The sequence below is a fragment of the Tachyglossus aculeatus genome, chromosome 1 (assembly GCF_015852505.1).
Source record: "Tachyglossus aculeatus isolate mTacAcu1 chromosome 1, mTacAcu1.pri, whole genome shotgun sequence".
NCBI classification, from domain to species: domain Eukaryota; kingdom Metazoa; phylum Chordata; class Mammalia; order Monotremata; family Tachyglossidae; genus Tachyglossus; species Tachyglossus aculeatus.
This window is the reverse complement of record NC_052066.1, coordinates 10,499,412-10,516,315: the sequence shown is the minus strand read 5'-3', so window position 1 is coordinate 10,516,315 and position 16,904 is coordinate 10,499,412. Positions and strand designations below refer to the sequence as shown.

Here is a 16,904-nt window from a genome sequence, read left to right as displayed (position 1 = left end):
TCTGCTGCGCCCAGCACACGAGGGGCGGAGCCGGGATGCTACTTTCCCCAGCGCTTAGTGCAACTGTCAGCTGTGTGACTTTGGGCAAGCCACTTCACTTCTCTGCGCCTCAGTTCCCTCACCTGTAAAATGGGGATGAAGACTGTGAGCCCCCCCGTGGGACAACCTGATCCCCTTGCAACCTCCCCAGCGCTTGGCACCGTGCTTTGCACGTAGTAAGCGCTTAATCAATGCCATTATTATTATCATCAGTACAGTGCTCTGCACACGGTAATCGCTTAACAAATGCCATGATTATTATTATTATTATTATTTAATCGATACGATTGAATGAATTAATTGGAACTCGTTCGGCCTCTCAGGCCACGTGGCTTCTCAAGGCAGAGGGCAGGGGAACTGCGGGCAACACCGGGGCATCCGCTCGGGGGTCCCCGAAGCCCAGGCCTCTCTCCCTCAGCACCCCCGAGGGCACTGACCGCTGCACCCCCAGACCCTCGCCGCCCCCGAAACCGCGACTTCCCCCGCACGCCCGATCTGGGAAGGATATTTTTATTTACATTTTCTGTAAAACATCTGCCAGCCCCGCTACCCCGTCCCCCCCGGGGGGAATGGGAGAGGGTGACCCTCCCAGCCCGCCCCAACCCACGGGCTCGAGGACACCGGGGTGAAGGGGAGGCCGGAGGCGCCCCCGACCCCAGGTGGGGGTGGAGGGGACTTGTTGGGACGCCCCCCCGGCCGGAAAAACGGGAGTCACGAGCCTCGACGGCTAGCGGTCGGGCCTCTGGACGCAGAACACTTTGGCTTTGTGGTCTCCGGACGTGGTCACCACCAAGGAGGCGTCCCTGGGGGGAGACCGGGGGGTGAGCCGGCGGAGCCGGGGGCGGGGGGGGGGGAGACCCCCGCGTCCCGGAGGCGTGGGAGGGGGGTCTCGGCCCAGCCCCCCGCCGTCGAGGGCGCTCACTTGCTGAGGGCGAAGTCCAGAATCTCGGCGGTGTGGCCGCGGTAGTCGTTGAGCAGGCGGCCCGTGCGGGCGTCCCACAGCCGGACGGCCCCGTCCAGGCTGCACGTGTACACCACCGCGGCCCCCTCCTCCCACAGCAGCTGAACGATGCCCGACTGCGGCAGGAGGAGGAGACGGAGGAGGCGAGGGAGGGCCCCCGCCCCCCCCGGCTCCAGCTCGGTGCTTGGAGATCACCCCCGCTCCCACCAGGACCGGCCCGGGGACACGGGGACCCCCGCCGCCGCCGCCGCCGCCGCCGCCGCCGGGGCTCCCCCCTTACCTCATGTTGGCACCGGTGCCGTAAGCTCTGGGTGGGCAGGTCATAGATGGCCAGCGTCCCGTCCAGGTAGCCCACCGCGGCCAGGGGCAGCCTGCTCAAGGGTTGGAGGGTGGGGAGGGCTGTCCTCAGGGCACCGCCTCACACCCCTGACCCCTCTCCCCTCAACTGTCACCATGGAGGGGCACATAGTGGGACGGGGAGGGTGGGAAAAGAGGGCCAGGCACCTCTGTCATCCCCTTCGGGGTGGGGGGAATAATAATAATAATAATGATAGTAATAATGATGGCATTTGTTAAGTGCTTGCTATGTGCCAAGCACTGTTCTAATAATAATAATGATGATGATGGCATTTGTTAAGCACTTACTATGTGCCAAGCACTGTTCTTATAATAACAATAATAATGATGATGAGGGCATTTGTTAAGCGCTTACTATGTGCCAAGCACTGTTCTAATAATAGTAATGATGATGGCATTTGTTAAGCACTTACTATGTGCCAAGCACTGTTCTAATAATAACAATAATAATGATGATGATGGCATTTGTTAAGCGCTTGCTATGTGCCAAGCACTGTTCTCATAATAATAATGATGATGATGATGGCATTTGTTAAGCGCTTACTATGTGCCAAGCACTGTTCTAATAATAACAATAATAATGATGATGATGGCATTTGTTAAGCTCTTGGTATGTGCCAAGCACTGTTCTAATAATAATAATAATGATGATGATGGCATTTGTTAAGCGCTTACTATGTGCCAAGCACTGTTCTAATAATAACAATAATAATGATGATGATGGCATTTGTTAAGCGCTTGCTATGTGCCAAGCACTGTTCTAATAATAATAATAATGATGATGATGGCATTTGTTAAGCGCTTGCTATGTGCCAAGCACTGTTCTAATAATAATAATAATAATGATGATGATGGCATTGGTTAAGCGCTTACTATGTGCCAAGCACTGTTCTAATAATAATGATGATGATGGCATTTGTTAAGCGCTTGCTATGTGCCAAGCACTGTTCTAATAATAACAATAATAATGATGATGATGGCATTTGTTAAGCGCTTGCTATGTGCCAAGCACTGTTCTAATAATAACAATAATAATGATGATGATGGCATTTGTTAAGCGCTTGCTATGTGCCAAGCACTGTTCTAATAATAACAATAATAATGATGATGATGGCATTTGTTAAGCGCTTGCTATGTGCCAAGCACTGTTCTAATAATAATAATAATGATGATGATGGCATTTGTTAAGCGCTTGCTATGTGCCAAGCACTGTTCTAATAATAATAATGATGATGATGGCATTTGTTAAGCGCTTGCTATGTGCCAACCACTGTTCTAATAATAATAATAATGATGATGATGATGGCATTTGTTAAGCGCTTGCTATGTGCCAAGCACTGTTCTAATAATAATAATAATGATGATGATGGCATTTGTTAAGCGCTTGCTATGTGCCAAGCACTGTTCTAATAATAATAATAATGATGATGATGGCATTTGTTAAGCGCTTACTATGTGCCAGGCACTGTTCTAATAATAATAATAATAATAATAATGATGATGATGATGGCATTTGTTAAGCGCTTACTATGTGCCAAGCACTGTTCTAATAATAATAATAATAATAATAATGATGATGATGATGATAGCATTTGTTAAGCGCTTACTATGTACCAAGCACTGTTCTAAGCGCTGGGGGGGATACAAGGTGATCAGGTTGTCCCCCGGGGGGCTCCCAGTCTTCATCCCCATTTTAGAGCTGGGGTAACTGAGGCCAGGAGAATGATAATGACGGTACTTGTTAAGCGCTTACTATGTGCCAAGACTATTCTAAGCGCTGGGGGAGATACAAGGTGATCAGGTTGTCCCCTGTGGGGCTCAGAGTCATCATCCCCATTTGACAGATGAGGTCGCTGAGTCCCAGAGAAGCGAAGCGACTCGCCCAACGTCACCCAGCTGACGGGTGGCGGAGCTGGGATTAGAACCCACAACCTCCGACTCCCAAGCCCGGGCTCTTGACACTGAGCCCCGCTGCCTTCAGGGGAATGGTAAGCGCTTAGTACAGTGCTCTGCACACAGTAAGCGCTCAATAAATACGATTGATGATGAATGGTAGTGGGGCGTCCCACCCACCCTCCCCATCCCTCCAGTCTTCCTGCCACCCCACGCTTCACGCCCCTTAATAATAATAATAATGATGGCATTTGTTAAGCTCTTACTATGTGCCAAGCATCGTTCTAAGTGCTGGGGGGGATACAATCAATCAATCAATTGTATTTATTGAGCGCTTACTGCGTGCAGAGCACTGTACTAAGTGCTTGGGAAGTCCAAGTTGGCAACATATAGAGACAGTCCCTACCCAACAGTGGGCTCACAGTCTAAAAGGCGATCACATTGTCTCACGTGGGGCTCAGCCTTCACCCCCATTTTACGGACGAGGTCGCTGAGGCTCAGAGAAGCGAACCGACTTGCCCAAGGTCACATAGCCGACATCATCATCATCATCAATCGCATTTACTGAGCGCTTAGTGTGTGCAGAGCACTGTACTAAGCGCTTGGGAAGTCCAAGTTGGCAACATCTAGAGACAGTCCCTACCCAACAGTGGGCTCACAGTCTAAAAGGCGATCACGGTGTCTCACGTGGGGCTCAGCCTTCATCCCCGTTTTACGGACGAGGTCGCTGAGGCTCAGAGAAGCGAACCGACTTGCCCAAGGTCACATAGCCGACATCATCATCATCATCAATCGCATTTACTGAGCGCTTAGTGTGTGCAGAGCACTGTACTAAGCGCTTGGGAAGTCCAAGTTGGCATCATCTAGAGACAGTCCCTACCCAACAGTGGGCTCACAGTCTAAAAGGCGATCACGGTGTCTCACGTGGGGCTCAGCCTTCACCCCCGTTTTACGGACGAGGTCGCTGAGGCTCAGAGAAGCGAACTGACTTGCCCAGGGTCACACAGCCGATACGTGGGGGGGTCGGAATTAGAACCCACGACCTCTGACTCCCAAGCCCGGGCTCTTTCCACCGGGCCACGCTGCTTCTCCCCTTGTCCCCGGCCCGCCCCGGCTCACTCACACGCTGCAGAAGCCCAGGGACTCCACCGAGTTGGACTCGCTCTCCTCCTCTTCCTCCTCCTCGTCGTCCTCTTTGTCCCCCAGGCGGGGCGGGGGCCCCGCGGGCTCCTCCGGCCGGAACACGGCCACCACCTGGACGGGGGAGAGGAGGCCCGGCCCGTCAGCCCCGCGAGCCGGGGCCCGGCGGAGGGGGCGCGGGGGCCGCGCGGCTCACCTTGCCCGTGGCGGCGTTGATCAGCTTGGCCTGGCAGTCCACGGAACCCGTGAGGACCAGGCTGCCGTCGGGGTTGGCGGCCACGCACGTCAGGGGGCCCTGGTGCCCGTCGGCCCCTGGCCGCGGGAGGGGAAACTGAGTCAGGGGGAGGCCGGGGCGCGGCGGGCAGCGCCCCCGGGCCCCCTCGCCCTCCGCGCCGGGGGGCTACCTTTGAGCACGTGGAGCGGGCTGCCCAGCCGGAGGTCCCACACCCGGACGGAGCCGTCTTCGTAGCCGACCACGGCCTTCTTCCCTGTGGGCGCCGGACATCAGGACCCCCCGGCCGGCCGCCATCCCCACCCAGGACGTGGCCATCGGGGGGGGGGGGGGGGGCACTCAGGCCAGAGGGCATCGCTGACCTCCTCATCCCACCGTATTCCCCCCCTCTGGACCATGAGCTCGGTGTGGGCGGTCCTACTGTCCTCTCCCAGGAGCTCAGTACAGTGCCCCGCACGCAATAAGCTATGACTGAAGGCCCGAATTAATTCATCCGGCGCTTACCGTGGGCGGGAGCGCTTCATTCCGGGGAGGAGGGAGGAGGGTGAGTGGCGGGGGTCGGAGGGGAGCCCCGATTCTCATGGTGAGGGGTTGGGGGGCAATCATGCTCACCACGGGGGAGGGAGAGGCGACCCTATATCAGGGAGGGGGGTGGGGGAGGTGGGCTAGGCCCCCCCCCCAATTGTCCCCATCAAAGAGGGGCAAATAGGGGGAAGGGGGGAAAAGGGGGCTGGGCACTGCCATCCTCGCCATCAGTGGGGGCAAACGGGGGGCCGGGGGAGGGGGCTGGTCAGGACCCGTCCTCACCGTCAGGGAGGATGTGGCCACAAGTGGCCGGGCAGCTGGGGCCCGGGAAAGTCCTGCAGTCGCCGCCGGGCACCTTCCACATCCAGGTGTTTCCGTCGGCCGTGCCCGCCAGCAGGATCGGGGCCCGCGGGTGCCACTCCATCCACTGACCGTGGCCGGGACGGGGAGACGGGGGGGGGGTCAGCGGGTGGCCGAGTCCGGGCCGGCCCAGCCAGGGGACGGGGGCAAAGGGCGGCTGGCCCAGCTCCTTGGCCACCGCGGGGGCTGCCGGGACCAGCCTAGGGGATGAACCTGCCGCTTCCCGCCGCCCCCCGGCCCCCCCCACAGCCTCTCACCTCCAGGTCCCCGACTTCAAAGGACCAGACCTCCTCCTTGGCTTCCACCCTCCACACCTTGAGCAGGCCGCTCATGTCGCCCGTGGCCACCAACGCCGAATCGTGGCTGAAGCCGGCACAGGTCACCGAGTCCTTGTGACCTGCGGGGCGAGCGGGGGGCTGGCGCGGCCGGACGGCGGACGCGGGGCCGGGACCCACCCACCGGCCCGGGCCACGGGACGAGGCGGCCTGCCGCCCCCCCCCGCTACATGCCCGGGGAAACTGAGGCCCGGGGAAGGGACCGGCCTGGTGCTCCAGGCCCCCAGAGAGGGCAGCTTACTCCCGGCGAGTTCAAACCATCACCCCTCGTCAGGAGTCCCTTCCATCACCCCTCTGGACTGTCAGCTCCTTGCGGGCGGGGAACGTGTCTGTCACCTGTCCACACGTTTTGTTTTGTTGCCTGTCTCCCCCTTCTAGACTGTGAGCCCGCTGTTGGGTCGGGACCGCCTCTCTATGTTGCCAACTTGTACTTCCCAAGCGCTTAGTACAGTGCTCTGCACACAGTAAGCGCTCGATAAATACGATTGAATGAATGAATGAATGAATAATAATAATGATGGTATTTGTTAAGCGTTTACTACGTGCCAAGCGCTATTCTAAGCACTGGGGAGGTTACAAGGCGATCAGGTTGTCCCCCGTGGGGCTCGCCGTTTTCATCCCCGTTTTACAGATGAGGGAACTGAGGCACAGAGAATCAATCAATCGATCGTATTTATTGAGCGCTTACTGTGTGCAGAGCACTGTACTAAGCGCTTGGGAAGTCCAAGCTGGCAATATATAGAGACAGTCCCTACCCAACAGCGGGCTCACAGTCTAGAAGGGGGAGGCAGAGAACAAAAGCAAACATACTAACAAAATAAAATAGGTGCAAGTAAAATAAATAGAGTAATAAATATGTACAAACATATATACAGGTGCTGTGGGGAAGGGAAGGAGGCAAGATGCTGGGGATGGAAAGGGGGACGAGGGGGAGAGGAAGTGAAGTGACTTGCCCAAAGTCACACAGCTGACAGTGGGCGGAGCCGGGATTTGAACCCACGACCCCCGACTCCAAAGCCCGTGCTCTTTCCATTGAGCCACGCTGCTTAGTGTTCTACCGTCCTCTCCCAAGCGCTTAGTACAGTCCCATGCACGCAGTAAGCACTCAATAAATACGATCAAATGAATAGCGAGGGCCCCCGCCGCGCCGGCCCGGACTTCCGTGGCCACCGAAGGGCCCAAAAGCCTCATGGCCAGCAGCTGTCAGTCACATTTATTGAGTGCTCACTGCGTGAGCAGCAGTGTACTGAGCGCTTAGGAGACTCCAATAACGGACACGTTCCCTGCCCACGACGAGCTGACGGCCTAGAAGGGGGAGACGGACACGAGCGGAAATCAATAAATGAGGGATGGGGACGACGAAGAAAGGAAGAGAGTCAGGGCGACGCGGAAGTGGGATTTGGGTGCTGGGATTTTAGACTGTGAGCTCACTGTTGGGTGGGGACCGTCTCTAGATGTTGCCACCTTGGACTTCCCAAGCGCTTAGTCCAGGCTCTGCACACTGTAAGCGCTCAATAAATACGATCGATGATGATGGAGGGTCTCCCGGTGGACCCTCGCCCAGCCTCACCCGTGCACTCGAAGAGCAGCTCGCCGTCGCTCAGCCGCCACACGAAGGCCTTGTCGTCCTCCCCGCCGGTCACCGCCAGCGCGTTGGTCTTGGGGTCCAGGCTCACGCAGAACACGGATGCTGTCCACGGGGAACGGGGTAATAATAATAATAATAATAATGATGATGGCGTTTGTTAAGCGCTTACTATGTGCAAAGCACTGTTCTAAGCGCTGCGGGGGGACACAAGGTGATCAGGTTGTCCCACGGGGGGCTCGCGGTCTTCATCCCCATTTTACAGTTGGGGCCCAGAGAAGTGAAGTTTTTAGACTGTGAGCCCACTGTTGGGTAGGGACTGTCTCTATATGTTCCCAACTTGTACTTCCCAAGCGCCTAGTACAGTGCTCTGCACACAGTAAGCGCTCAATAAATACGATTGACTGATTGATTGATTGATTGAAGTGACTTGCCCAAGGTCGCACAGCAGACATGTGGCAGAGCTGGGATTAGAACTCATGACACCCCCCCCGCCCTTTTAGACTGTGAGCCCACTGTTGGGTAGGGACTGTCTCTATATGTTGCCAATTTGTACTTCCCAAGCACTCAGTACAGTGCTCTGCACATAGTAAGCGCTCAATAAATACGATTGATGATGATGATGATGATGACCTCTGGCTCCCAAGCCCAGGCTCTTTCCACTGAGCCACGCTTCATTAGGGTATTGTATTGTTAAGCGCGTGAGAAGCAGCGTGGCTCAGTGGAACGAGCACGGGCTTTGGAGTCAGAGGTCATGGGTTCAAATCCCGGCTCCGCCACATGTCTGCTGTGTGACCTTGGGCAAGTCACTCAACTTCTCTGAGCCTCAGTTCACTCATTCCACTAAACCACGCTGCTTCTCATAATAATAATGATGGCATTTGTTAAGTACTTATTATGTGCCAAGCACTGTTCTAAGCACTGGGGGGGATACAAGGTAATCAGGTTGTCCCACGGGGGGCTCACAGTCCCAATCCCCACTTTCCCAATGAGGGACGGGAGGCACTCAGAAGTAATAATAATTACGGTCGTTGGGCGGTTATTATGCTCCAAGCACCGTTCTAAACGCTGGGGTAGATTCAAGCTAATCAGGTTGGACCCACTCCCTATCCCCCATGGGGCTCCCAGTCTTCACCCCCATTTTCCAGGTGAGCAAACTGAGGCCCAGAGAAGTGACATGGCTCGCCCAAGGTCACCCACCAGACAAGCAGCGAAGGCGGGATTAGAACCCAGGTCCGGGCTCTTCCCACTAGGACGAGTTGTACTTCCCAAGTGCTTAGTCCGTTTATTCATTCATTCAGTCGTATTTATTGAGCGCTTACAGTGTGCAGAGCACTGGACTAAGCGCTTCGGAAGCACAAGTCAGCAACATACAGAGTCGGTCCCTACCCAACAACGGGCTCATAGCACGGGGAGACGGACAACAAAACAAAACAAGCAGACAGGTGTCAATACCATCAGAATAAATAAAATTAGACCTACATGCACTCTGCACACAGGAAGCACTCAATAAATACGAATGAATGAATGAATCATCATCATCATCAATCGTATTTATTGAGCGCTTACTATGTGCAGAGCACTGTACTAAGCGCTTGGGAAGTACAAATTGGCAACATAGAGAGACAGTCCCTACCCAACCGTGGGCTCACAGTCTAAAAGGGGGAGACAGAGAACAAAACCAACCATACTAACAAAATAAAATAAATAGAATAGATAGGTACAAGTAAAATAAATAGAGTAATAAATCTGTACAAACATATATACATATATACAGGTGCTGTGGGGAAGGGAAGGAGGTAAGATGGGGGGACGAGGGGGAGAGGAAGGAGGGGGCTCAGTCTGGGAAGGCCTCCTGGAGGAGGTGAGCTCTCAGCAGGGCCTTGAAGAGAGGAAGAGAGAATGAATGGATGAATGAACTGCCCCCTCCACCCTGCAGGTGAGGTCGGGGGTCCCAGGGCCTGGAGGAGGGGCAGGGGTCCGGGGGGGTTCTAATCCCAGCTCCGCCCGTGTGACTTCGGGCAAGTCATTTCACTTCTCTGGGCCTCAGTGACCTCATCTGGAAAAGGGGGATGAAGACTGTGAGTCCCAGGTGGGACAATCTGATCACCTTGCAACCTCCCCAGTGCTTAGAACAGTGCTTTGCACATAGTAAGCGCTTTAATAAGTGCCATCGTTATTATTCACTTCTCTGTGCCTCAGCGACCTCATCTGTGAAATGGGGATGAAGACTGTGAGCCCCCTGTTAGACAACCTGATCACCTTGTAACCTCCCCAGCGCTTAGAATAGTGCTTTGCACATAGTAAGCGCTTAATAAATGCCATCATTATTATTCAATCAGTCAATCAAATCGTATTTATTGAGCGCTTACTGTGTGCAAAGCACTGTACTAAGCGCTTGGGAAGTACAAGTTGGCAACATATAGAGACAGTCCCTACCCAACAGTGGGCTCACAGTCTAAAAGGGGAAGCCTCAGCGACCTCATCTGTCAAATGGGGATGAAGACTGTGAGCCCCACGTGGGACAACCTGATCACCTTGGATCTCCCCCAGCGCTTAGAACAGTGCTTGGCACATAGTCAGCGCTGAATACATGTCCTCACCCGAGTGCCTGGCGAAGGTCAGCTCGCTGTCATCGGGGGTCTCCCCGGCGGCGTCCTCGTCCCCCCAGGCCTCCTCTTCTTCCTCCTCCTCCTCGTCCTCCTCAAAGTCCACATCCTCCATCTCCTGGGCCAGCTCGTCTGTGGGGGGGGGTACAAAAATTATTATTATTATTATTATTCATTCAATCGCATTTATTGAGCGCTTACTGTGTGCAGAGCACTGGACTAAGCACTTGGAAAGTACAATTTGGCAACAGAGAGAGACAATCCCTACCCGCCAAAGGGCTCACAGTCTAGATATAAATGTACCTATGCATATATCTATAATTCTATTTATTTATATGGATGCCTCCTTACTTGTTTTTATTAGTAATAGTAATGATGACTGTTATGGTATTTGTTATTAATAATTCACTCATTCAATCGTATTTATTGAGCCCCTTCCTTCCTCTCCCCCTCGTCCCCCTCTCCACCCCCCATCTTACCTCCTTCCCTTCCCCACAGCACCTGTATATATGTATATATGTTTGTACATATTTGTTACTCTATTTTACTTGTACAAATCTATTCTATTTATTTTATTTTGTTAGTATGTTTGGTTTTGTTCTCTGTCTCCCCCTTTTAGACTGTAAGCCCGCTGTTGGGTAGGGACTGTCACTATATGTTGCCAACTTGTACTTCCCAAGCGCTTAGTCCAGTGCTCTGCACACAGTAAGTGCTCAATAAATACGATTGATGATGATGATGATTTATTGAGCGCTTACTGTGTGCAGAGCACCGGACTAAGCGCTTGGGAAGTCCAAGTTGGCAACATCTAGAGACGGTCCCTACCCAACAGCGGGCTCACAGTCTAGAAGGGGGAGACGGACAATGAAACAAAACATATTAACAAAATAAAATAAATAGAAGAGTAAATATGTACAAGTAAAATAGAGTAATAAATCTGTACAAACATATATACAGGTGCTGTGGGGAGGGGAAGGGAGGTAGGACGGGGGGGTGCTTACTGTGTGCAGAGCACTGTACTAAGCTCTTGGAAAGTACAATTCAGCAGCAGAGAGAGACAATCCCTACCCGACGATTAGAACCCGCGACCTCTGACTCCTAAGCCCGGGCTCTTTCCACTAAGGCACGCTGTTTCTCCATAATTGTGGTATTTAAGCACTTATTATATGCTAGGCACTGTAATAATAATAATAATGTTGGTATTTGTTAAGCGCTTACTATGTGCCAAGCACTGTTCTAAGCGCTGGGGGGAGATACAAGGTAATCAAGGCTGTCCCATGGGGGGCTCACAGTCTTCATCCCCATTTTACAGAAGAGGGAACTGAAGCCCAGAGAAGTTGTGACTTGCCCAAAGTCACCCAGCTGACAACCGCTGGGGCACATTCATTCATTCAATCGTATTTATTGAGCGCTTACTGTGTGCAGAGCACTGGACTAAGCACTTAGAACAGTGCTTTGCACGTAGTAAGCGCTTAATAAATACCATTATTATTGGGAAGTCCAAGTTGGCAACATCTAGAGATGTTCCCTACCCAACAGCGGGCTCACAGTCTAGAAGGGGGAGACAGGCAACAAAACAAAACATATTAACAGAGTAAAATCAATCGTATTTATTGAGCGCTTACTGTGTGTAAAGCACTGTACTAAGTGCTTGGGAAGTACAAGTTGGCAACATATAGAGACGGTCCCTACCCAACAGTGGGCTCACAGTCTAGAAGGGGAAGACAGACAACAAAACAAAACATATTACCAAAATAAATAGAATAGATATGTACAAGTAAAATAAATAGAATACTAAATACGAACAAACATATATACACTATATATATATACATATATATTCACTCCACCAGGCATCATATTTTAGGGTGTAATATATTTCATGTAGCTTTACAATCAATCATATTTATTGAGTGCTTACTGTGTGCAGAGCACTGTACTAAGCGCTTGGGAAGTACAAGTTGGTTAAAGAGAAGCAGCGTGGCTCAATGGAAAGAGCCCGGACTTTGGAGTCAGCGGTCATGGGTTCAAATCCTAGCTCCGCCAACTGTCAGCTGTGTGACTTTGGGCAAGTCACTTAACTTCTCTGTGCCTCAGTTACCTCATCTGTAAAATGGGGATTAAGGCTGTGAGCCCTCCGTGGGACAACCTGATCACCTTGTAACCTCCCCTGCGCTTAGAACAGTGCTTTGCACATAGTAAGCGCTTAATAAATGCCATTATATTATTATTATTATATTATTAAAATGAGAATAGTAAATATGTACAAGTAAAATAGAGTAATAAATCTGTACAAACATATATACAGGTGCTGTGAGCCCACTGTTGGGTAGGGGCCGTCTCTCTATGTTGCCAACTTGTACTTTCCGAGCGCTTAGTCCAGTGCTCTGCACACAGTAAGAGCTCAATAAATACAACTGAACGAATGAATGAATCAATCAATCGTATTTATTGAGTGCTTCCTGTGTGCAGAGCACTGTACTAAGTGCTTGGGAAGTACAAAATGGCAACATATAGAGCCAGTCCCTACCCAACAGTGGGCTCACAGTCTAAAAGGGGGAGACGGAGAACAAAACCAAACATACTAACAAAATAAAATAAATAGAATAGATATGTACAAGTAAAATAAATAAATAGAATAAATATGAACATATATACACTATATATATATATATATATATATATACAGGTGCTGTGAGCCTGCTGTTGGGTAGGGACCGTCTCTCTATGTTGCCAACTTGTACTTCCCGAGTGCTTAGTCCAGTGTTCTGCACACAGTAAGAGCTCAATAAATACGACTGAATGAATGAATGAATCAATCAATCGTATTTATTGAGCGCTTACGGTGTGCAGACCACTGGACTAAGCGCTTGGGAAGTCCAAGTTGGCAACATCTAGAGACGGTCCCTACCCAACATCATCATCATCATCAATCGTATTTATTGAGCGCTTACTATGTGCAGAGCACTGTACCACGCGCTTGGGAAGTACAAATTGGCAACATCTAGAGACAGTCCCTACCCAACAGTGGGCTCACAGTCTAAAGGGGGGAGACAGAGAACAAAACCAAACATACTAACAAAATAAAATAAATAGAATAGATATGCACAAGTAAAATAAATAAATAACTAGAGTAATAAATATGTACAAACATATATCCAGGTGCTGTGGGGAAGGGAAGCAGGTAAGACGGGGGGATGGAGGGGGGACGAGGGGGAGAGGAAGGAAGGGGCTCAGTCTGGGAAGGCCTCCTGGAGGAGGTGAGCTCTCAGTAGGGCCTTGAAGGGGGGAAGGGGCAACCCCGGGCCTGCCCTTCAATCAATCAATCCATCAATCGTATTTATTGAGCGCTTACTGTGTGCAGAGCACTGGACTAAGGGCTTGGGAAGTACAATCAATCAATCAATCGTATTTATTGAGCGCTTACTGTGTGCAGAGCACTGTACTGAGCGCTTGGGAAGTACAAGTTGGCTAACAACATCTAGAGACGGTCCCTCCCCGCCCTTCCCCCCCTTAGGTGAGCAGGCCGGGGATGCCCACTCCTGCGGGGGTCAAAGGTCACGGGGCCCAACGTGGGGCCGGAGAGGGAGGGGGGGCCGTTACCGGGATGGGGAGGCCCGGCCCCCAGCTCCACCACCTCGATGATCTCCTCGTCCCCGTGGAAATGGAGGGGAAAGGGGTCGGGGGTCGTGGTGGCCCCCGGCCCGCCCTGGGGGTCCGGCTCGGGCTCCATGAGGAGAGGGCAGGCCTCACCCCACCAGCGCCGCCTGACCCGCACGTCAATCAGCCGGGCCGGAGCGACGGCCGCCTCCGCCAATCAGCGGCGGCCGCCGGCGGCGACCGACCAATCGCCGGGGCCCGGGGGCGGGCCTAGGCCCCACGGGGCTTCTGGGAAATGTAGTTCTTCTCCGCGGGAAGAGGCGCTCCGCTGAGGAGACCCAGAAGCCGCGGGGCCTGCTGGGTAGGCAGGAGACCGGCCCTACTCAATCATTCATTCATTCCATCGTATTTATTGAGCGCTCACAGTAATAATAAGCAGAAGCAGCGTGGCTCAGGGGCAAGAACACGGGCTTTGGAGTCGGAGGTCATGGGTTCGAATCCTGACTCCACCACATGTCTGCTGTGTGACCTTATGCAAGTCACTTAAATTCTTAGAGCCTCGGTTCCCCTATCTGTAAAATGGGGATGAAGACTGTGAGCCCCACGTGGGACACCTCGATCACCTTGTATCCCCCCCAGCAATTAGAGCAGTGCTCTGCACATAGTAAGCGCTTAACAAATACCATCATCATCAATAATAATAATGGTGGTATTTGTTAAGTGCGTACTATGTGCAAAGCACTGTTCTAAGCGCCGGGGCGATACAAGGTGATTAGGTTGTCCCACAAGGGGCTCACAGTCTTACAGATGAGGTAACTGAGGCACAGAGAACAACAATAACAATGTTGGCATTTGTTAAGCGCTTACTCTGTGCAAAGCACTGTTCTAAGCGCTGGGGGGGGATACAAAGTGAGCAGGTTGTCCCATGTGGGGTTCACCGTCTTAATCCCCATTTTACAGATGAGGTAACTGAGGCTCGGAGAAGTTAAGTGACTTGCCCAAGGTCACACAGCAGACATGTGGCGGAGGCCGGATTCGAACCCGTGACCTCTGACTCCAAAGCCCGTGCTCTTTCCACTGAGCCACGCTGCTTCAGTTAAGTGACTTGCCCAAAGTCACACAGCAGACAAGTGGCGGAGCCGGGATTAGAACCCATGACCTCTGGCTCCCAAGCCTGTGCTCTTTCCACTGAGCCACGCTGCTCCTGTACCTCCTTCCCTTCCCCACAGCACCTGTATATATGTATATATGTTTGTACATATTTATTACTCTATTTATTTTACTTGTACATATCTATTCTATTTATTTTATTTTGTTGGTATGTTTTTGGTTTTGTTCTCTGTCTCCCCCTTTTAGACTGTGAGCCCACTGTTGGGTAGGGACTGTCTCTATATGTTACCAATTTGTACTTCCCAAGCGCTTAGTCCAGTGCTCTGCACACAGTAAGCGCTCAATAAATGCGATTGATTGATTGTTGTGTGCAGAGCACTAGACTAAACGCTTGGGAAGTACACGTCGGCAACATATAGAGACAGCCCCTACCCAACAACGGGCTCACAGTCTATGATACAGGATAATGCAACCTAGCCTTTTTTTTTCAAATCAATCAATCAATCAATCAATCAATCAGTCGTATTTATCGAGTGCTTACTTTATGCAGAGCACTGTACTAAGCGCTTGGGAAGTACAAGTTGGCAACATATAGAGACAGTCCCTACCCAACAGTGGGCTCACAGTCTAGAAGGGGGAGACGGAGAACAAAACCAAACATACTAACAAAATAAAATAAATAGAATAGATAGGTGCAAGTAAAATAAATAAATAAATAGAGTAATAAATATGTACAAACATATATACATATATACAGGTGCTGTGGGGAAGGGAAGGGAAGGGAAATGAAATCATTCTAATTGGAATTCTCCTTATCATGGTAAACATCTTGTTAATATATCAATCACCCAATTCATTCATTCATTCAATTGTATCTATTGAGCGCTTACTGTGTGCAGAGCACTGGACTAAGCGCTTGGGAAGTAATTCCAAATTATGCTCAATGACTACTTTATACATTTTAACTATCTCAGGATAAAGGAATAGGAGGATACTTTTTTGAAAAAAGAAAATAAAAGCCACTGTTGACAGTACATCACCTGGCTTGCTTACTTAGTATTAACTATAAGGCTCAGTGGAAAGAGCCCGGGCTTTGGAGTCAGAGGTCATGGGTTCAAATCCTGCCTCCGCCACTTGTCAGCTGTGTGACTTTGGGCAAGTCACTTCACTGCTCTGTGCCTCAGTTACCTCATCTGTAAAATGGGGATTAAGACTGTGAGCCCCACGTGGGACAACCTGATCACCTTGTAATCTCCCCAGCGCTTAGAACAGTGCTTTGCACATAGTAAGCGCTTAATAAATGCCATCACTATTATTATTATTATTATTCTTTAAATGCCAGTCAATCATTCATTCATTCCATCGTATTTATCGAGCGCTTACTGTGCGCAGAGCACTGTACTAAGCATCTGGGAAGTACAAGTTGGCAACATATAGAGATGGTCCCGACCCAACAACGGGCTCACAGTCTAGAAATCGTATTTATTAATATGCATTTTATGTATTTATTTATACATACATACATTCATTCATTCCATCGTATTTATTGAGTGCTTACTGTGTGCAGAGCACTGGACTAAGCGCTTGGGAAGTACAAGTTGGCAACATATAGAGACGGTCCCGACCCAACAACGGGCTCATGGTCTAGAAATTACATTTATTAATATACATTTTATGTATTTATTTATACAGACGTATATTCATTTATTCCATTGTATTTATTGAACGCTTACTGTGTGCAGAGCACTGGACTAAGCGCTTGGGAAGTACAGGTTGGCAACATATAGAGACGGTCCCTACGCAACAACGGGCTCACAGTCTAGAAATCGTATTTATTAATACGCATTTTATGTATTTATGTATACATACATATATTCATTCATTCCATCATATTTATTGAGCGCATACTATGTGCAGAACACTGTACTAAGCGCTTGGGAAGTACAAGTTGGCAACATATAGAGACGGTCCCGACCCAACAACGGGCTCACAGTCTAGAAATCGTATTTATTAATATACATTTTATGCATTTATTTATCCATACGTATATTCATTCATTCCATCGTATTTATTGAACACTTACTGTGTGCAGAGCAGTGGACTAAGCGCTTGGGAAGTACAGGTTGGAAACATATAGAGACGGTCCCTACACAACAAC

General features: G+C 50.8%; 1 protein-coding gene across 1 annotated transcript; it reads right to left on the bottom strand.

Annotated features, from left to right (window-relative positions):
* Window positions 1–562: 562 nt before the first annotated feature.
* Window positions 563–13,797, bottom strand: LOC119925814 (angio associated migratory cell protein). Its single transcript, XM_038744288.1, has 11 exons — window positions 13,640–13,797; window positions 10,031–10,168; window positions 7,413–7,532; window positions 5,765–5,904; window positions 5,430–5,574; window positions 4,795–4,878; window positions 4,587–4,702; window positions 4,374–4,504; window positions 1,281–1,371; window positions 962–1,116; window positions 563–842 (listed from the first exon to the last, which is right to left on the bottom strand). The coding sequence occupies exons 1-11, from the start codon at window positions 13,767–13,769 to the stop codon at window positions 767–769; spliced, it is 1,326 nt and encodes a 441-aa protein (XP_038600216.1). The 5' UTR covers window positions 13,770–13,797; the 3' UTR covers window positions 563–766.
* Between the last annotated feature and the right edge of the window lie 3,107 nt (window positions 13,798–16,904).